At 41.9% G+C, this 21,940-nt stretch overlaps 1 protein-coding gene across 1 annotated transcript; it reads right to left on the bottom strand.

Annotated features, from left to right (window-relative positions):
* Window positions 1-570: 570 nt before the first annotated feature.
* On the bottom strand, window positions 571-21,208 carry LOC310875134 (inhibitor of nuclear factor kappa-B kinase subunit alpha-like). The gene is made up of 22 exons (XM_083788248.1): window positions 21,090-21,208; window positions 20,404-20,510; window positions 19,931-20,025; window positions 18,955-19,072; window positions 16,614-16,683; window positions 16,422-16,510; window positions 15,801-15,890; window positions 15,591-15,715; window positions 15,084-15,191; window positions 14,758-14,893; window positions 13,526-13,720; window positions 12,458-12,560; window positions 11,025-11,148; window positions 9,295-9,446; window positions 9,100-9,161; window positions 7,941-8,050; window positions 6,025-6,074; window positions 5,787-5,892; window positions 4,601-4,748; window positions 4,053-4,189; window positions 3,006-3,105; window positions 571-2,018 (listed from the first exon to the last, which is right to left on the bottom strand). The coding sequence occupies exons 2-22, from the start codon at window positions 20,506-20,508 to the stop codon at window positions 1,953-1,955; spliced, it is 2,289 nt and encodes a 762-aa protein (XP_083644374.1). The 5' UTR covers window positions 20,509-20,510; window positions 21,090-21,208; the 3' UTR covers window positions 571-1,952.
* Window positions 21,209-21,940: the final 732 nt, after the last annotated feature.

Below are 21,940 nucleotides of genomic sequence, written 5' to 3'. Positions count from 1 at the left end.
ACATTACCGGCCCAACATTTCACATACACAAACACTCACACAACTTAAATCATTTCCTGACACCTGCAGGTACAGCTGCAGCGTGTCCATACTTCCAGCAGGAAGTATGGACACAAATGTACAAGTCCAGCTGACAAGAAGCCCTCCACAGGAACAAGAAAATAAAACTTGTCATGGGAAGGAAAGGAGACGTTCACAGACAACATAATGCGCTTACATCAGTGACTCATAATTAATCACCGACTGGTGAGCGACTGCAACACTCTGGATTTAACGTTAGGAACACAGCTGACCCATATTATGTTGATTGTTTCCAGCTTTTCTTTTCACTAGTGAAGACGAACTACAAGCCAGACTGTAAACTAACTCTTCCATTTGAGATACGCATACGTTCCAGGGTTGTACAATGGTGACTGGTGCTTGTATGACACCCATTGTAAAAACAGCTTCGGCTCACTAGTCAGACGGAACATAAAGTGAACTTTGTTAGCGCTGCGCTACAATTCATCTGGCGGGTGGCACATTCACGTACAGTGTGTGCTTTTAAGGGCAAAACCAAGCACGGCTGGGAATCATGCCAAAGTAGTTTATTGTAATACCAGGCAAACATCTGATCTCTCTACAATGCAATTACTAAAAAGTAAACATTTATAGACAGGCTCAAACCATCAGATGGAAAACACTCAATATGGAAAGAAAACGGACTAGCATGACACTTAAATACAAAAAGAAAATCTCTCCATTGCACTTGACCTTCATAAATACACCTCAAGAAGGCAGATTTCTCTCTTGGCGCAAAGTAACCACTTCGGTTTGTTACACACACACACAGCGGCCATGTTTACACTTTTGAGAGTGTAAGCATAGTACATTCAATGATTTGCCATCGTGGCTTTGCCCAGAGTATCTCATCTCAAAGACTGTAAATCATTGTTCTTGTAAATCAAAGAACAAAGATTATCATTGAGGCGAGACGCTCCAGGGGGGGGCGGGGCAAACATCCATTCATAAAAGCCATCCTGTGGAGAAGAAATGTGCACATTAATGAGGTCACCGACACGACCCGTCCTGTCCGCTCGACATTTACAAACACAGATGTACAGTATAGACATTATATAAACAGATGATGGCCGGGCCACTTTTGTCGCGTAAATCACGACAAAGGCCTCTGCCTAGGATATTTAACACTTTGCATAAAAAAAAAAAAAGTTAATACACATACTTTATACCCTTGGAATCCACGGGCGTATAGTAAAATATATCAACTTGATAGTGAGCGATAAGTTAATAAGAGTGTCTGTCTTGTTCATGATTGGGGAAACAGGCCGATATGATGGATTTATAACAGCGTTTCGTTTGGAACATCTGATTTCAAAAGGATACATGGGAGTATCAAAGTGCCATTTGCTTGATTAAACACCCCACATCCCACCCCACCCCAAAACACTTCCCTTTGTTTTTGCTGCGTTACATTGCAAGTTGAACCCATTGGCCAGGGTGCAATGTCCACATGTTCAAATACACTTCCTAGCCCTGAATTCAGCCTTTTTCTTTGTTTTATCCAATGCTACAGTCCGCTTGGCTTAGCAAAATTATCAAGAACATGAATCATGCTAAGGAAATGCATCCATGTGGTGAGATGTGTGACACTTGTCGTGGAGGGAATGTACACACGGATTACCTTTTTTCCCCGTATGAAACGATAATCACAAATCAAACATTCCACCAAGTGACGGACAAAGTGAGTGGGTGGGTGGGCACCATGGAGCGCATGTGTTCATCTGCCTTGCGTTTGTGTTTTGTTTTTAGAGGCTCAGGAAATAGTTCAGGTGAATAGTTCAGGTATAAATGTACAACATCGACATCCGACGTCTGTTTCATGAACAGCGTTCAGTCCTTTAGTGTTAGCGCAGGCAGGGATGAGCTGGATGGTGCTTTTTAAGAAACTGGTCTTAGGCGTTTTGCTTTTTCAATTTGTTAGATAGAGTTTCGTATTTCGTCCAGCTCCAGTCTTGGTCCTAAAAAGAAATTACAAAAATGAGGAAAACTGTGCCGTAAATGGTTCCCACTTACACTTAGTCACACAAATATACCCTCACTTCAATCTGATGTGGCTGTTGGGACACAGTTTGCAGGATTCAAACCCGTTTGTTGTCGTTTTACTAGTCTGTGTGGCAAACATTTTAGACAGAAGATATACAAGTTGACAAAAGTCTTCCTTCCCCCCCCCCCCCATGACCTAGTGTGACTAGACACACCTTAAAAGCACTGGCAGACAAATACAACTCCAAGTTGCAATCAAGCCACCCATTATATTTGGTTACAGAGAAGATAGTACTCAGTGTTCAATATACACAATTTATCATTTGAACATTTGTAGAGAGAAGACATTGGCATGGTGGCCTAACCTTAAAATGTAATCTGCAATCCGTACGTTTTGTTCTAAACAGGAATCTGAACCTGGGTCTCATCATGTGAGAGACCAAACATTCTACCGTTCTTCCAAGATGAAACCCCTGCTTGGCCAGGGGAGATGGTGCTATTGGGCCAGCGCTACTTGTCGACTGGTCTCTAAATGTCTCAATGGAATTGTAGGGAGACCCAACTCCAACCACTCTACATTTACTACTATATATATTGTATTAAACCATTCTGGGCGGGAACCTCTTTTGGTATTATCATTATGTTATGCTTTAGCTATTGAAAAATAGCAGATCTACAAGCTCATAGCGCGCCACCGAGTGGCGCGCTACGAGCTTGTAGGGCTGCTATTTTTGAAAAATCGAAGAACGACTGACATAGAAACATAGCTTTTTCAGAAAACTGTCAGGATGTAGAAGACATTTTTTTTAATCTGATCTCAGGTCAAAATGGGTTAATTATACCATACAGATTAGTTAAAAATAAAGTTTTATTCATTAAAATAAGTCACAGATTTTGCCGTTTTAAAAAGGTTTCAAACAACGAGGACAAGTCACTGCATCAGAGGTGATTAGTCATCTCACCACTATGCTTTTGGCCTGCTCATCAGCCGCGTCCTGCATCAGGCTGGTCAACTGGCTGAGGTACTTCTGGTTCTCCTGTAGCAGGCGTGGAGCTGCGTCACTGGAACCAAGGAAAAGACACTCAGCTACAGGGGTTCCCAAACACTGGGGCCAAGGAAAAGACACTCAGCTAGGCCCAGGGGTTCCCAAACACTGGGGCCAAGGAAAAGACACTCAGCTAGGCCCAGGGGTTCCCAAACACTGGGGCCGGGACACATTTGTGGATCGGACACATTTTTATGGGTCCCTTAGATTTTAACACCTTGCGGGCCCGGGCCCATTTAATCCATTAATAAAATGTGCCCATCGTCAGCAAGTGCCTCTAGGCTTGCCGACGATGGATCAGTTTTCATTGCACTAATTTGACGGAGATTATCAATCTAGGTCTCGGGCACATGACCGTGCACTTGAACTTGACAGTGATTTACGTCATGGGCCCCGATGGTGTCAATTATTATTTTAAAACACTTAAAAAAAAAACATTCCTAAAGAAGCAAAACTTTTCATGAATTAAGAACAAAATTCGATGATTTTTAGTAATTTCATAAAGAAATCAAAGAAAAATCTAAGATATTCCATAAATTAGAAAACAAATGTTTAAGAAGTAGTGAAAATGGCTGATCCATGAGCTCACGACGAGTTGTGTGCTTTTCACTAGTTTGGGTACCGGGGCCAAACATCTAATCTCTCTCTTGGGTCACAGGCTAAAAGGTTTGGGAACCACTGAGCTAGGCCACCTCAAAGGAGTTACCCTCTCACACATTAGACACATTGTTCTTGCTTACTGTAAATTGCTCTGGATTAAGAGCGTCTGCCAAATACCTAAATTGTAAATTTCCTATTGACCGATAAAAACGTGTCCGTGACCCACAAATGGGTCCAACCGAACCACAGCTCTATACTGTGCTGTCCTGCACCTCACAGTGTGTGACTTCCGCCCTCTAGGGCCACTGGAAAAAAGAAATACATCAAACAACAAGACAGCAAAACACTCAAAACACGTTTTACCTGTCGTTGGGTCCAGGCAGTGAAGTAAGGGGGTGTGGGGAGCTGACAGGCTGGGCCGACTGGGACCACTGGGAAACCTGCAACGGGTTGGACGTCTCTGGGCTGGCTGCGATCGAGTTCCGCGATGAGTTCTGGGCCTGGGTACAGAGAGATTACATTGTGACACACGCAAACTATAAACACATCCTCCTTTCCGCACGCATTGGACAGCCTCCTTGTGTATTTCCTGCTTATTTAGATAAGAGCCAGCTAGGCAGGAAACCCTGCCCCACACAAGGGAGGCACGATGGGCAGCAACAACGTGGACAGTTGCCAATGATGGCAGCCTCTTAAGACAAATTAAAATGCTTTGAGGCTCACTGTTACAAGAGCACATACCCTGATGTCATTTTAGTGCCTTCCATAACATTATGTCGCACCCTCGCCTCCAACCTCCTCACTGCCTACCATCTTCAATCTTCAGTAAGGAATGCTGAAAAGAAAGTCTAATTTAGCCTGCACAAACAAATCATCCGACTGATAAGGACCAGCTGGCGGGGACAACTTACGCAGGCTATCTTGAGCAAGTGCCAGAACTCTCTCTGTCTCTTGATCTGCATTTGCATCACCGTGTTGTCAGCATCCTTGATGCTCTCTAGCGTCCTCTCGATGCGAGGGAACAGGTCGATGATCTTCTGTTTGCTGAGCAGGATCTTACTGTCAGGGTGGTTCAAAAGACACGAGAGAAGTGATTGAATGGTTTAGACATAAATGGAAAAACAGAGTACAGTCAAACACTTATGTCTATGAATTACAAGACCGCAAGAACTTTCTTTTTTGGAATGACGGGAAGAATAACGACAAAATTCAATATCATCAACAACAAAATAAATCAATATAATTTCAGGGGGAAAAACAAAAACTGTACAGGAAAAAAGGAAAGGGGAGGTGATCACCTGTTTAACCCATTCTGACCGGGCACCCATTTTGGTGTTGGCATCATGTTATGCTTTAGCTATTGAAAAATAGCAGATCTACAAGCTCATATCGCGCCACCGAGTGGCGCGATACGAGCTTGTAGGTCTGCTATTTTTTTTAAAAATCGAAGAACGACTGACATTTTTAGAATCTGATCTCAGGTCAGAATGGGTTCGTCAGACCAGCGTGTGTCCAGTGGAAACCTCGTATGAATCTGATCTCAGGTCAGAATGGGTTAAAAGGTGGATTGTCAGGCCCGATTTAAAAGATGTAAGTGATCTGCATTTCTTTGACAGAGGGGGTCAGGGCATTCCACGCCAAGGAGGCAGGAGTTGGCATTTATGGTTTTAATGATACAGCCTAGTCCACTGTTTCCCAAAACAGTGGCATTTGTGAGTCGCAGACACATTGTTATGGGTCTCGTTATTTTTTGTTTCCTACATTCTTAGATTTAGGCATTTGTTACGATTTCAAAAAACACTTTTTAAATTAATTATAAACAAAATGCAATCGTTCCGTTGGCATGGACATTTTGAATACTTGGCATTTGGGAAAATAAATTTAGATTGGGGCCCATTTTGGCTGGCAACATATTGCTTTACCACATGAACTTTGTATCCTTATTTGGAGCAAATCCCACCCCCCCCCCCACCGACCCACCCAAAAAAAAACATTTTTATAATAATATGAATTATATTCAAAACTTGTTGACTTCCTACTTTCAGAAGGACGCCCAATGTTTTGTAAAAAGCTTAAACTTTAAACAGTTGGTCCTACCTGAGGTGTGTATAGAGGTCTTTCAGAACCTTGTCCTGGTTCTGAACCGTCTGTATTATGGCCTTTACCATTTCAGAGCTGTCGCTGCTTACGTCCGGGTCGGGCACTGTGGGGGGCGAGTACAGCGCACAACACAAATTAACACCTTACATGAGCAATATGGAGTCCATTTGCTGGTAGCCTAGGTGAAAAGTTAAAATCGGCACATAAATGTCAAGTAACCTTTTCCACAACTTACTTTTGCATTTCATTTTCAGTTGCTTGTACAGCTCAATGGCCTTCTCTTCTCTGCAATGACAACACGTCATTAATCGACAAATCACACATTTTCATAGTAAAACTAGGCAGACACACGCCCCTAAAAAAAAAGACCACACAACAGAATGTAACCACATGGACCATAGATGCCTCGTTGGCCGCTGCAGTTCATTGGAGCACTGTAAGGTGGAAGTCAAGCGGAAGTGCGGAAGGCGTGCCGCGTCGCTGCCGCTAAAATGATTACTGGTCAATCACAGCACGTCTTTTCCGGGACTTCCACCGAACTTCCCCCTTCTGTGACGCACGCAGAAACGTGCCTCCTCTCGAGATACAGACGGCCCAGAGCCTATGTCTATGAACATCACATGAACCCCATCATCTCTATTCTGGGGCATCCAATTCCATTGATCTACCAGCGAACAACGCATTGCACTGCGAAGTGTGAGCTTGAAGTTCGGCAAAGAGATTTGATGTACAGGGAAAATGAGTGGGCCACGTATAGAACCACAGTGGACTGGACCCGGGTCTACTTAGATATGGTATGAGTCAGTGGGCAACTTTGACAATGGAGAGGGCCACTATATTTCCTGTCCTATAATGTTGCAGCAAAAATAGCCGATCTACCCGACTAAGAATCAACCTGGGGACCACCACCCTGACTAAGAATCAACCTGGGGAGTGGGGACCACCACCCTGACTAAGAATCAACCTGGGGACCACCACCCTGACTAAGAATCAACCTGGGGAGTGGGGACCACCACCCTGACTAAGAATCAACCTGGGGAGTGGGGACCACCACCCTGACTAAGAATCAACCTGGGGACCACCACCCTTACTAAGAATCAACCTGGGGACCACCACCCTGACTAAGAATCAACCTGGGGACCACTGTTCTGTGTCAGTTCTCCATCAGATACAGGGGGGCCCAGCTATGGAACACCTATAATGCAATTTCATCAAATTCTTCTTAATTAAAAAATTTCAAACATAAGTTTAGGACCCACTTAATTGACCAGATCACTTAATTATTATTTCTTTGTATCATCTATTCTTTTCTCTAATCATGTAGATAACCAAAAATTCTAATCATGTTGTGTTTTTGTTTTGTTGTTTTGATCATGTTTTATATACTGCAATCATGTTTTCTGGATATTCCATATCTATATATGTACAATGTTTCATTATAATTTATATAGTTAGAGGACTCGTATAAGCCCCTTGGATTGTTTTGCCTCAGCCTAGCACTTTACCCTTCTTATATTTATATGTTCCCCGTGTTGTTTTTATACTGTGCTGAATAAATAAATACAAATACAAATACTGTTGTGTTGGCTGGGGGGATATGGGCGTGGTGTTGAGGAAAAAGTCTGAAATAATTAAATATTGACAGTTAAGGGCTTCGTTTAATTTGTTAATTTGAGGTGAATTAAATCAAGCCCTTAACAGTCAGTAATCTAACTGGCATTTGCTAGTCGTCCGGGGCTATACCTTTCCCATGGTTGCCATTACTTTGTTCTCTTAACCATCCATAATTAACTCATAGATAGCAGACACATGTGATTGCATGATGCAATCGCATGTCTTCCGCCTACGGTTTCCCTTGGAATTCAAACTCCCTTTCTGTGGAAGTTCTTGACATCCGACTTCCCAGTAACTGACAACATTGATGCTTACATCACCAGGTAATTTAATGAACTAGTTAGTTTCCCAACTATATTGGTCGATACAAAAAACATACTAAATGCATGGCCAGGGACCACATGCAATACAATACCTTCACGGACCACCAGTTGAAAACCCCTGGTTTAAGTGGTTACATGTTTCTCCAGAATGCAACAACAGATATAGAAGTATGGTTTGTGGTGTATGGGGAAGACGCTACTTGATACTACTCACAGCAGCTCCATCTTGTCTCCTTGGCGTCGGGCATATGGGCTCCTCTGGAGTTCAACGATCTCAGAGTGCAGAGCCATGATCTCCTCGTCCAAGTGGCTCACCTCTGCCACCTGCAGACGACACAAAGTATCACACACAGATTTCACCCCAATGTTCCAGTCTAATGGTATTAGAATTAAGATAAAAACAAAACATGACACTTTCATGAGATAAAAGTGTGTCAACAACACTGAACCCTGAAATTATATTCAAATGCAAGACAAAGCTACATCAAATAGATATGGGCAGCGCCGTGAAGTTGCGTCATGATCCAAAGAATCCAGGGGAAAAGTATTTTTGACGGACTCACTCACGCTTTCCCAGGTGTTTAGCCCAGACGGATAGGGTTTTGAGATTAGGCTTAGGCATAATTTCCGTGAGGTTAGGGTTAGGCATAGAGTTTTAGTGAAGTTAAATGTTAGGGTTTAACTTTAGACGCAATCAAGGCGAATGTCCCAAAGTTTGATGCGCATTCTTAGGCATGCACTAGCTTGCACAGTCACTGAGATTAGCTGCTCACAGATAGACATGATGGATCACAATGAAAACAAGCTCCTGCAGCTTTTTCTGTTATGCTTTTGGCATATCTTTAGACTGTACGATCTGACTAACAATCTTGTTACTGAAGTAATATTCAATCAATCAAAAACAGACTAACAGGAGCAAAAATATTGTCTTTGCCTCCTGGCCTGTCAAAGACAAAGATGGAGGAAATAATAAATTATCCACCATCATCTGTCCAGACATTGGCAGATAGTTTGTGCAGACTAGAGGTCTATCCGTTTACTCAACTGTTTTCTAATCAAATTCTCAAGCAGTGCTCAGAGCACCCTCCTGACACTGGCTGAAGAGATTGTCTAAGCGTCATGGCTGAAGACAAGGAAGATATGACAAAATTTGGCGAATGAACACACCCAAAGTGTCACTGCACAATCTTGTTGGCTGGCTAACAAGCACATTTAGGTCACATGTCATGGCGATACAAAACCATGAATGTTATTACAAAAAAAACATTGTTAATTACATATTTCGAAATGTCAGAAACATTATTTTCCATCAATGTAATAATATTTAATGTTTCATTTGACAAAGAGCCTGTTAGTTGTAATTGATTAAGTACCTGTGCAAAGGCCGCAGCTCGTTCTTCATTCTCCTGCCACGCTTTCAACATCTTCTCAGAGGCTGTGGACAATCCATAGAAATCATTACGGTCTATCCCACACCTCATTATGACCCAATAATACATCATCTGCAATGCTCTTGTCGGTAACCCTGAGGGCTGAGGGCAATAAAAGACTGTTGGTCATTTCCTCACATATGCCATAGTGCATCTGGTCACTGTATTTCTCCAGGTCATACTGGATGCTGCTCTTGAAGAAGTCCAGCTTGGCCTTCAGCTGCTGGGAGAAGCCAAACATGCTGTTCTTATATCTGGTCAAGTTGGTGTTGTAGCGCAGCAGACTCAGCCTGGAGGAAACGCAGACGGGCAAGAAGCGGAAAGAAAATAAGTAAACGTGACCCATTGTGCAGATTTGTTATTTTTCTAGTCTACTGACCCGTTCCTAACAAAGACAATACATATCAATGAACAAGAATACTGTGCAAGGAAAGGAAGAAGCAGGCTAGCTTATTTGGAATCCTTTTCTGTGTGGAAGGTCATTATAGGTCATTAATTGAACAGATTAAAAGTGCAATCAATTTAATTAAAATTTGACTCTTGCATGTACAAATGGATATTACTGTGTACCAACCAACCCCGGGCATTTTAGACAGAATTGTCTATACTTTCTGTGCACAAACTGCATTGTGTGACACAAGGTATGTTCGTAGTCCACATGAACAAAAAGGAAAGACATCCTTCTGAATATTTCTGCTCCATTTATTTTATTTTTCAAAATGTATAATGTCCTTTAATTTGTATATTGCGTTACATGTTGTAAGCTTTCAAGAGATTTGTCAGGATAACAGCCGTCTATTGATTTAGCTACATTTTGTAGAATAGGGCATTGCCCTGATCAAGGTCGTCCGACTGAAAGCATTAAGAAACTTCCATTGTGCAAGTGAGCAGAAGCTCCTTCGCTTATATGGTATAATTCTGTTTTCTAACACCTTGGCCCATTGCATCGTCAAGCGTGCAGTGATTTGTCCAAGAATAACAAGTGAAACAAAACAAACCACCACATAAGTCACTCATCAGCATCATGAAATGAGAAAGACAAACAAATGACCAAAAGTTAAATAAATATGATTTATCATGACTTCATCTCCACTGCACCAAGAGAATGTATAGACATGAGAATGGTGCAGAGTTGCCTTACCCTTATCCTCTGGTTCTGAACAAACCTCTGTGTCGCTGACATTTAAATTGCACTGAACATTTACAAGTCAAATCTGACTCTGGGGTTGCTTTATGTATTTTAGTGCAGTATGGGTTGCAATGACGTAAGAGAGAATGCTGGTCTAATATAAATGTAAAACTGAATGTGCCATTTATTTCTTTATAAGCTGTATAAATTAAATTGATCATTTAGAGCTTTCAGTGGGATAATCTAGAATTGGGTCAGGTGTAAGAGTCTTTAGGATGAGAGGAAATTAATCCTAATTTCCATACAAACTCAGTGATCTGCGTTGTGGGCTTGAAGAGTGATCCTACTACTATTATTATTATTCAACTACTAATATTATATTGTTTAACCCATTCTGACCGGGCACCCATTTTGGTGTCAGCATCATGTTATGCTTTAGCTATTTAAAAATAGCAGATCTACAAGCTCATAGCGCGCCACTCCTACGAGCTTGTAGGTCTGCTATTTTTGAAAAATCGAAGAACGACTGACATTTCTAGAATCTGATCTCAGGTCAGACCGTCAGAATGGGTTAATCAGACCAGTGTGTGTCCAGTGGAAACCTTGTGTGAATCTGATCTCAGGTCAGAATGGGTTAAAGTATACAATACATACGTGAACTGTACTGCCCATTTAGATTAAAACAAACGCCAAGAGATACTACTACTATCATCTGTTGACGTAGATCTTGTAAACTTACATGGCAGCCCTCTGGCCTTGGAAAAGTCTGCTGTAGTCCTCCTTCAGTCCACAAATGTAGCTTACCGCTTCACCCCACACCTTCTTTAGCGCAACCAGGGGCAGCTGGGTCTTGGCCTCTTGCACTGTAATGTTGGAAAAGCATTATTATATTATATTATGTATTATTTCTAGTTATGCCTTAAAGGGCAAGACCACTTTGGAAAAGGTTTGGGTTGTGTAGTTACCTTGCCATGATGCAACGCCAAAATGTGTACAGTGTGCTCCAGTGATAAATATTCAAGATTCAAAATATTCTCTTCACTGACTTACATTGTACGCTCAAACAGCTCTCAAAGTCATTCTTTTAGCATGTAAACAAACAAAGTTAATTCAGACAATATACATTATAAAGCATCACCAAACCCAGTACGGTTTTTATATTAATTATTTTTTTAACTTCCTGTTGATTTTGCCATTTATATTAGGAAGAAAACCCAAACTGGATCTGTAAAATCAACAGAAATTTTTTTTATATAAAAAAAAAAGAAAAAAGCAGTACTGGTTTGTTGATGTTCTATATTGTCTGAGCATATTTTCTAATCAATGGATTATAAATTATTTTTGATTTCTTGACAACCTTTGGAAGTATAGCATGGCAAGGTAACTATACAACTCAAACTTCAAAAGAAAGTGTATATATATATTTTAAAAAATCCTCTTTTTATTCGCAGATACCGATTGACTCTTCCACATTTTGGTTTCTGCAAAACACCCACCCAGCGCTGAGGCCAGACCAGGTCCTTTCAAACGGGCAGTGATTTAGCACGCCTATAGTTCATTTTCAATGAGACCCGTGTTTTTTTTCTGTCGAGGGATCTACGTGGGCCCAGTCCCGTGAAATTATAGTGCACGTGCTTGTTTCGTGCACACGCCCGCGACTCACGAGACCTGGATTCCGATTAGCTTTTTTTGACGCTTGCGTTGTCGCGCCCCTCTTCAGCAGACCTAGAGCAGACTTGTCGTTGATCCAGGCAACGTCTGCGTTCATCGCTGCCCATTTGAAAGGACCTTAATGCCGATTTGAAAAGTGTTTGGTGGCATCACGAAAGTGCATAGGAGTCTGCGGCAGTCGCAGCAGTCGGAGATATTAAACGTGTTTTGCGTGATGTTTCTCTCTAGTTTGGACAAATTCTGTAGTATAAAAAAGTGATTTGCTAAAAGTGACGCTATAACAGGCCGATGTGAAAAATGTGGGGTTCTGCTCTGGCATCCAGGGAGTGTGTGTTCACAGTTTCACGTCAATAGGGCATGCCGGAGATTATCTGCCGGAGATTATCTGTTCACTGATGGGACGGCAAAACAGTCTTGATCACACCGAGCTAAAATGCATGAGTTGTCTGTAAAGTCTAAATCAAGGGAAGATTACTGAATCTACTTCAACACAATACTCACCAATAGTGTTGACTTTATCAGGCAGCTGTCTTGCACTAAAAGGGCCAGAGTACTGGGTGAGGCTTTTGTCAAAAAGGTATACGATGTAGCTGTCCCAACCTCTCTGTACAAACAAATAGAACAAAGTGAATGCTCCGCTAAGTGCTAACAGACTCGAATGAAAGAAAGAAATGGCAAGATAATACAAAGATAAATTGGTAAGAATTGTGTTAAAAAGCTCTATATTGTGATAGTACTCATTGCCACAGTGTTTGTTCAGTAATAGGAGTCTCCAGCTTTTTTTTTTAAACAGAAAATGCATTTTCAGAAACTGCAATTTAAAAGTTAAATAAATACGGTAATCCAACGCAGTTAGGATACAGATTAACAGACTTACTGCTTGTGGCGGAACGTTCCGCCATCGGCTCCTGGCGGATTGATCCATCAGATAAGCTTTTTTTTTTTTTTTTCATTATTATTTTGGCTTGGCCTTTCCTTCTTTAGCGATCCTAGACCGTCCCATTATACAGAATGACTAAAAGCTGAATAACTCCTAATCTACGGAGCTCTCCGTGGTTTGGATAAAACGTGCGATGTTCGGAGGTCTTTGCGGATTATCCGGTGGTCTAGATGGAAACATTGGGGCTTTCTAGAGCAAGGATGGCTATAGTTTAGCTCGCTAGCATTGACGCTATTTATTTAGCATTAATATGGACGCACACAACAGGATATCTGTCCTGTGTTCACCCTCTAAATCGCCCCCACAGCCCTTGGCAGTCTGAGGTTGGCTTTGCATCCAGCAGGTGGCAGTAAACCTGTGATTACACAAAGAAATGAGCAGACACAATTGGAAGTGGATCACTATAAAAATGTAAGATCATAAATAGCTACTCTCTCCTGATTGGCTTAAGTTTTGCCACCTACCTTGAAAATGTATTTTCTGTTTATTAAAGTGCTGGAGAGACAGACCCCTGTTACTGAACAAACACTATGGCAAAGAAAAAAATATCACTTACGCTGCCTTTAGATGCACATGGATCCATCAGCGCAGCGAGCTATCATTATGCACAATAAGGGGCCGTTTCTTACCACCCCGTCAAGGACACACTGCGCAGCAGCCTTCCTGGGGTCCAGGGACACCCCTGTCTCCTGCAGCAGCTCCTGGCTGACCACCTCTATGTTGGTCTCGGCCTCAATGCGCCTCTGCAGGCTGTGGAGGCTTTCCTCTGGGGCCAACTGAAAAGAGTGCACTTGGGCCGTGGTCATGTTCAGGATGTGCACGATCTGGTGGCGGAAGACCAAATACTTTTTAAATGTACAATGACAACATATAATGTTTTAATTACTATTAGATTTGGTTTTGTCAGGCAGAAAAACAGTTCTCACTATTAAACATGCTTCTTACAGCAGAGTGTTTGCCCAGAAGTCCACTGTTGTGAAAGTAGTGCGCGCGCACTACACACACACACACACACACACACTAGTGATCGACCGATATGGTTTTTGGCAGATATATCCGATCACCGATTAGTGGACAATCAAAAAGCAGATAGCCGATATTATGAGCCGATTAATTAAAGTTAAAAAAATATTTTTTGTTGGTGCAAGAAGCACCAACATCGTTTCAGTAACACTTCCCCCCCTCCATCAATTGCAGCTTATGTACTGTAGCAGCATATATATATAATTTTCAAAGTGTGTGTGTGTGTGTAATTGTCCAGAACCGCGCCAAAAAGGCCTCTGCCCGGGCTCTGGACCGGGCCCATGCCCAGCAGCGTCCATATATGGAGCTGGCCTGCTCTGACCTCACAGCACTCCATATTTGGACCTGACACAAGACAGAACTCCACAAGCTGGCTGCATATACTCCCTATTTGGGCATGCCTTACAAAGAAGTGAAAGAACTCCATATATGGGCATAAAAGGGAGACAGACATAATATCTGGGTGGGGCATTCGTTTACAACCTGCATCGTACCAAGTAGGTCAGTGCCCAATGGGCTGTAGAGGCCCTACGGGCACCGTTCTAGTTTATCAAAACCGGATTTTCAATGAAAGTGGTTGTTTCACCATGTTTGCGCATTTATGAGAAATACAATAATCGGTCGTTTCTTTCCGATTATTTGTTTTTAGCACCGATACCGATATTAATTAAAATCATGAATATCGATGTTAGTTATGTTATATGTGTTAGTCTATCACTAACACACAAACACACACACACACACACACACACACACACACACACACACACACACACACACAGAGAGCACATCAAGCTCTTAAGAAAAAAAGGATATCTGGGAGCTCAGGGGGACTGACCTTCATACATAATATCTGCTCCAACACTTCAAAGCACTGTGGTTTTTTGTTGTCAGGGTTGACTTTGCCTCCTCTCTGAACAGGATCCCATTTCAGCATCAGCTGTAGTAGAGCTGCCATTGGCTCCAGCATTGTCCTATATAATGGGAACACAAATATACACGTTATGTCAGAGAGTGGTGACTGCACAAACCACCTATACAATGTCGCAATTGTTAAGTATCAGATAAATTACCCCACAGCACAGAAGCAACAATCATTTGACATGCATATTTAGTGCTGAAAATGTTTGCTAGAACATGGAACATAGAACATGTGATTCTAACCTGCTAAGGTTGTTGGGGTAGGGCAGATGCGTGTAGAATTTGACATCTCCATTCAGTTCCTCCACTGCCATTATGTCTTTTGGACCTTTATTACGCACTTTGCTGGCCCTGTGTACACGACGATAAAAGGTTATTGGATGTACTGAATTGTACCTAGATTGAATTTAAATGAGAAATGTAAAAGCTTTGATGATGCTGCGAATGTTTCTGGTTTGAGAACGTATTTTAACCCATTCTGAACGGGAACCCATTTTGGTGTCAGCATCATGTTATGCTTTAGCTATTGAAAAATAGCAGATCTACAAGCTCATATCGCTCCACCGAGTGGCGCGCTACAAGCTTGTAGGTCTGCTATTTTTGAAAAATCGAAGAACGACTGACATTTTTAGAATCTGATCTCAGGTCAGAATGGGTTAATCAGACCAGTGTGTGTCCAGTGGAAACCTCGTATGAATCTGATCTCAGGTCAGAATGGGTTAAATTTGCATTCTACAAATCTCAACCTACCACTGGACAGGCTGCAGGTTGTGCAGGAAGGGCCGAAAACCACAGCTGCATTCAAATATCATAGTGCCAAAACTCCAGTAGTCCACCGTAACGGTATATGGCTTATTCTCAAACAGCTCCGGTGCCTGGCAAAGAAACAGTGCATTACGTTTTCGGTGTTCAATGACATTTTTAATTTGTCATAAACTCAATTGTGAATGTGCTACTTACCAAGTATTGGAGTGTGCCGACAAAGGAGGTACAGAGACTGCCTTGGTCCAAGTCTTTAGCGTAACCCAGGTCAATGATTTTGTGAACAAGCTGATGAAAGAAACAGAAGAATCACACTTATGAAGTGAGGGTTGCTCTTATCATCATACATAAATGGTAAATGGTAGATGGTGCACTTATATAGCGCCTTTATCCAAGGCGCTTTACATAGATTGTGCATTACATTCACCCATTACATTCACCCATTCATACACCGATGGCAGCGGAAGCCATGCAAGGTACCAACCAGCACATCGGGAGCAATGTGGGGTTCAGTGTCTTGCCCAAGGACACTTCGACATGTAGACAGGAGGAGCCGGGATTTGAACCGCTGACCCATGGATCAATGGACGACCTGCTCTACCTCCTGAGCCACATTCCGTGCTCAGCCAATCAGCTGAGCACATTCCGTGCTCTCACACACACACACACACACACACACACACACACACACACACACACACACACACACCACACCACACCCACACATACAGCTGTGCATAGAGTGGCTAGCGCCCATCAACAATACAGTGTGAAAATACAGACGGGACAACACACAAAACAAGCAAATGCTGCTTCAACCTTTCCATTGACATCCTGTAGCACGATGTTTTCAGGTTTAAGGTCTCTGTGGATGATCTTGTTTTCGTGCAAATACTGAATGCCGGATCCTAGAACACAAAATCCACTTGTAATGCTTTACTGACCCAAACGAAAGAGACAGAGGAACACTACATTAAGCAATCGTCATAGTACAGTAAGTGATGTACATACCGACGTCATTAAGAAGTGAGAGCACTTCACTCTCTTTCAGTCCACAACAGTTTTCTGGTTTGCTCAGCACCTGTGGGAAAAACAGACATGCATTTCAAAGAGTATAATATGCCATTATACTGTACATGATACACTGAAGCGTCACCTCTATGAAGTCAAACTGAAATAGGGGCTTACTGTATTGCCTATTGTAATATTGGAAAATAACTATGGATGTGCCGATGAGACATTTTGACCGATATCGATATCCGATATAATGAATTGCTGTTATGGCCGATAACCAATATTACCGATGTCGATATGATCTCATTCTGTATTGAAACATTATAATAATTTTGTCCATTCTGAAACATACATGTACAGTGACAGGGCATCTGCACTGCAGGCTTAGGCAACTCAGATTTAACTTGAATACCCCAGGAAGAATAGCTGCTGTGTTTCACAGTAAGCTAATGGGGATCTAATAAATAAATAAATCAAATCGAACCTTTATATTTAATATTGTGAGCTTGTAGATCTGTTCAAGCGGTTACTTTGGGCTTGTTTATCTGTAAAGACAGACCGATTAATCGGACAGATTAATTAATCGGTCTGATTGATTAATCAAACCGATGCCGATCAATCCAACAACTAGAATCGTCCGATACCGGTGTGTTTGCCGATTAATCTCCCATGACTAAAAATAACTGTCTCAGACATATTATGTGGACATTTCTAATTTCACAGAGTCTGTTATGCTCATATCATATACAGTATTACTTATGATGCACATTTTGTCCTCAATGTCCTGCACATGCAAGCAAGACCTTTATACAGGCTTCTCAAACTTGAATATGTTAGACAAGGGCCAACTTTTAACCCAGAGTTATAACAGCCCATGTTTAGCATATGTCACGTTTCACACTAGTTTTATTTCAACCTCGGGTTCACAATTAACCCAGAATTCCACACATTACACCAGAAGAATTGTCCGATTACCCACTTCAAACAATGTTTCACACTATTGTTCCTAGTGGCATCATTCTCCAGATCCTAGGTGCCACGTCTTAGTACCATGTTATGGGGATAGCACTGAGAATCAGTGCCAAGCCTGCTAACAAGCAGGGCTTCTTTTATTTATTTTCCTCCCAATTATCCCAATTTCCCACACACACGCGTGTGTAGTCCCCGTTACTTATGATAACCATAAGATAACGTAGACACCTCTTCCTGCTCTGGGGGCCATGTCAAAATTGAAGGCATCATTTTCCCGAGATTCCTTGCGAAGCATGAGCGGAAGCTTGTCAGGCTTCCGCGTGTGTAATCTGAGTTCCCAGAAGTTTTATTTTTCGCCACTAGGCGGGCGAGAAAGACTTCTGGGGAAAAAGGACCGTATCCCTGTGAGGGAAGTACGTTGCGCTCAGAATCTGAGCGGACACTCCCCTTTCCGGTCTGAAGCACTGTGCATACCATGAAAATAGTCCGAAGGGAATCCAATTCCAAATTGAATTGTAGTAGGCCACCACCGCTCAAGGAGCAATTGTTTCCCTTCCGTCTTATTTAGATGTAGCGCCCACTCCATGTGGAACCCGCCCCTGTCTTTTGATTCGCATTTCATTTGAAACGCAACGCACTGGGTCACGCCCCTGCTGCACAGGATCTGAGGCCAATTTTCCTAGACTACCGCGTGTGTAACATAAGTCCCGGAAAAGACGCGCTGTGATTTGCCAGTAGTCACTCGAGTGACAGCGAGAGACGGAGGAGTCGCATGAGTGACGTCACTTGGGCAGCGACGCAGCGTGCCTTCAGCGCTTCCCTATGGCACTTCCGCTTGACTTCCTGCCTTCATTGGACACGTCGCTCCAATGAACTGCAGCGGCCAGTGAGGCATCTATTTCTTTTTAACCCATTCTGACCTGAGATCAGATTCATACGAGGTTTCCGCCAGACACACACTGGTCTGATTAACCCATTCTGACCTGAGATCAGATTCTAAAAATGTCAGTCGTTTCTTCGATTTTTCAAAAAATAGCAGACCTACAAGCTCGTATCGCGCCACTCGGTGGCGCGATATGAGCTTGTAGATCTGCTATTTTTCAATAGCTAAAGCATAACATGATGCTGACACCAAAATGGGTGCCCGGTCAGAATGGGTTAATATGATGATAACCCTATCAGTTGACCATGTGTCATCATCATGCGTCCACACCAATACATATGAAGTAGTCGACCAGCCACTTTACTTCAGGTGACAGTGAGGAGTTTCAAAGTGAGCGTAATGCATGCGGCGGTCAGAACATTCCACTGATTGGCCATTTTGGAGGTCCCGGTCCACAGATTGAGGAAATAATGCGGCCCATACCTTTCTGAGGTCTCCCCTGGAACAATACTCCATAGCCAGCAGTGGAAGATCATTTAAGGCTATGTGCGTCATCTCTTCTGGCACATCTCTGGCTGTCACTACGTTGATGTTGTTCAACCTGAAGGGGAAACATCACCAACAACACTTAATACACCTTTCCACACACACACAGCACTAATTGTGGCTCCATATAGGAGCATTTTTTGGCACCTCAAATTTGAACCAAAGAAGCCAAATGATATAGATGCAAGTACTAGTCTGTCTGGATGATGTGTGTGTTCCCATTATCATCACTGATGATGACAAACAACATTCACAGTCAATTTCATTATTCTAGGCTGATGCCCGTTGGGGACCCATGCCCCTCCAGTTATGCAATACGCATTGTACACGTTGTAAGTACCTGGAGGCCAGTTTGACAGTAGTAGTGGTACTATGAAATTATAAGGGCAAAGAGACAGTCAAGCCGATAAAATGTGCATGAAGAGACAGACCCACAGACAGATAGAGATTTGGGTATTTTCAGTCAATCACAGTCTAGTCTCTCAAGAAAGACTGTGACAAAGAGGGCACTGTTTATCCTTTGTTTTGCCAATGGGTACCCAGATTGATCACAGTCAAATCTGCACTAATAAAACTGCATTTTCAGAATTAAAAGTAAGCTAAGTGGAGCACATAATATCTCTGCCAGAGAAACTCTGTCATACAAATTACTATATATATTGATGATTGTGGAACTCCACATTTGGGACTTATCGGCAGAATAGTGAATTTAGGATTATGAATTCAAAAGTTATTTCTTTTTCACAATGAGTGAAAAATATATACTTCCTTGACATATTGGCTGTGATCAGTCCAGTAGTTTGCAAGATTGGCCGTGGACAAACTGTCATACACGGGGACGAAAACATATCTCCAAATTCACCCTGGCCCTGTAATAAAGACTTTAAACAGGAGACAAGAAACAAGTACAAACTTTTTCATGATCTGGATCTCTCGACTCCATCGGTCCTTATTTCTGGGTGTCAATTCCAAACGGCACATTTTCACAGCTATCTTTTCATTAGTCTCCTAAAGATTTCCCCCAAAAAAGAAAAAACATCATCATTAACATAGGCATTTTGCTATCGGAGGGGCATAAAAGTGTGAAATCAGAGTAAATGGCACCACCCTTGTCAACAAATGACAGGCTAACTGCATGGTTACATAGTACAACGCAATAGTGCTTCAAAGAATACCAGATAAACAACAAACATGCTACATCTAAATATGCTAATTCTGAGCAGTTGTGGTCAAGCAAAACAAATCTAAATAACACAAGTAACCAACTTAGATCTGCATAGAATAGATGTGACAAGAAGGGATGTTATGTTATCGACATAACATGTGAGAAATTACATAGATAGTGGTGGCATTTAATGATGACATAAATGGTTTTGTGTGGCTTACATGGTGTTGATAGAGGTACACATGGGCAAACCCGCCCATGCCCAACCTCTCTTTAAAGTCCCATGGTCCGCAGTTTTGATTTTGTCTGAAAGGAGGCTTCTCCATTGCTAAAAAAAAAAGAAGAGGTTGTAAATACAACACAAACATGACATCATGGAAATGTAAATTCGCAGATGGCAACCTTAGCAAAGGCAACGTGCCTAAAATGACGTCCATTGTGTTGTATAGCTGGCTGGATATTGATATTGGCAACGCGACAAATTAACAATACACCAATCTCAGTGTACACATAAATGATAAATTCATCACAACTCACGACACCGAATACATCCTGGAAAAGCTAGACAGGCGATCCAAGTGTACTACGCTTATTAGATCGACGTTTTGCGATGTCGTTTTTGGGGTGTGGGATAGATCATGTCTAATAACATTATGAACGGCAAGTAATACACAGTTAGGAATATTGTATTATATTAGGTTTACAATGGCCATCGTGTGTTTATATCTACCAGTTAGCATTAGCGTAGTTGGTGTTCAATAGCAAGTTGCATTCGCAGCACATAGACGGTGGCAGTTCCCTAGCATGAAAAACAAACAAGCGTTTCCTGAACGACGTCCCGCCAACAACAACAACACCGGGTACTGAAGTTGAACTATACGAGTATAAAATGCGTCGTGGTTCCTACCTGTGCTTCTACTACAGTGTCATTGATCAATTTCACACGGAAACGATGGTTATCTTGTTGTTTTACAGCTCAATGCAGCGCCATAAGAATGAGTACTTTCCTAGTAGTGGTGACGTCACCAGAAACCCCGGCTGTGTTTCTTAAGGAAGCAGAGCGGGGGCGTGTTCATTATGACAAACCTTTTGGCTTGAAGTACTGTTTCTATCAAGGTCATGGTCCAACACTACTACTACAGACAGACAGTACTGTACTAGGAATACTATACTATACTAGTAGCCTATAGTAGTAGTATAGTAGTAGTAGTAGACAGTAGTACTAGTAGTATAGATTAGAAGTGTATTTTGTACATTATTTGTACATTTGAAAATGGCTTTTCATGGTTTCGTCCTCAAAGTAGCAGTTTTTGTAGCCTATAAGATTTTGAATAGATTCTCATAGATGTATTTATCAATTCTGACATTTTCAAGATTGAAAATGTCAGAATCCATAAATACATCTACGAGAGTCTAAATCTTAGCTACAGGTTTTTGTATTGACTAGGCTATAGCTAGGCTTTCGTTTGAAATGTTTACATTACATTTCTGTGAAATCAATTTCACAAATTAAAATTGATTTCAATCAATCAATATCAACACATAGGTAATCAATCAATCAGTGGGATTGTGGGACGCCTGAAACGTCTTGGAAATGAGGGAGTGTCCCACGCAAAGGTGGACATCTCATCACATAATGGTTACCTTATTAGGCTAGTTCAGAATCAGAACCACAATATGTCATCAGGAAAGAACAAACTGTTCAATGTTATCCATAGCATGTTACCTCCTTAAGTGTTACCAATGATACTAGTAATT

The sequence above is a fragment of the Protomyctophum parallelum genome (genome assembly GCF_964188405.1).
Source record: "Protomyctophum parallelum genome assembly, chromosome: 17".
Classification (NCBI taxonomy): Eukaryota; Metazoa; Chordata; class Actinopteri; order Myctophiformes; family Myctophidae; genus Protomyctophum; species Protomyctophum parallelum.
The sequence above is the reverse complement of the archived record's forward strand: the minus strand, read 5'-3'. Positions and strand labels throughout refer to the sequence as shown.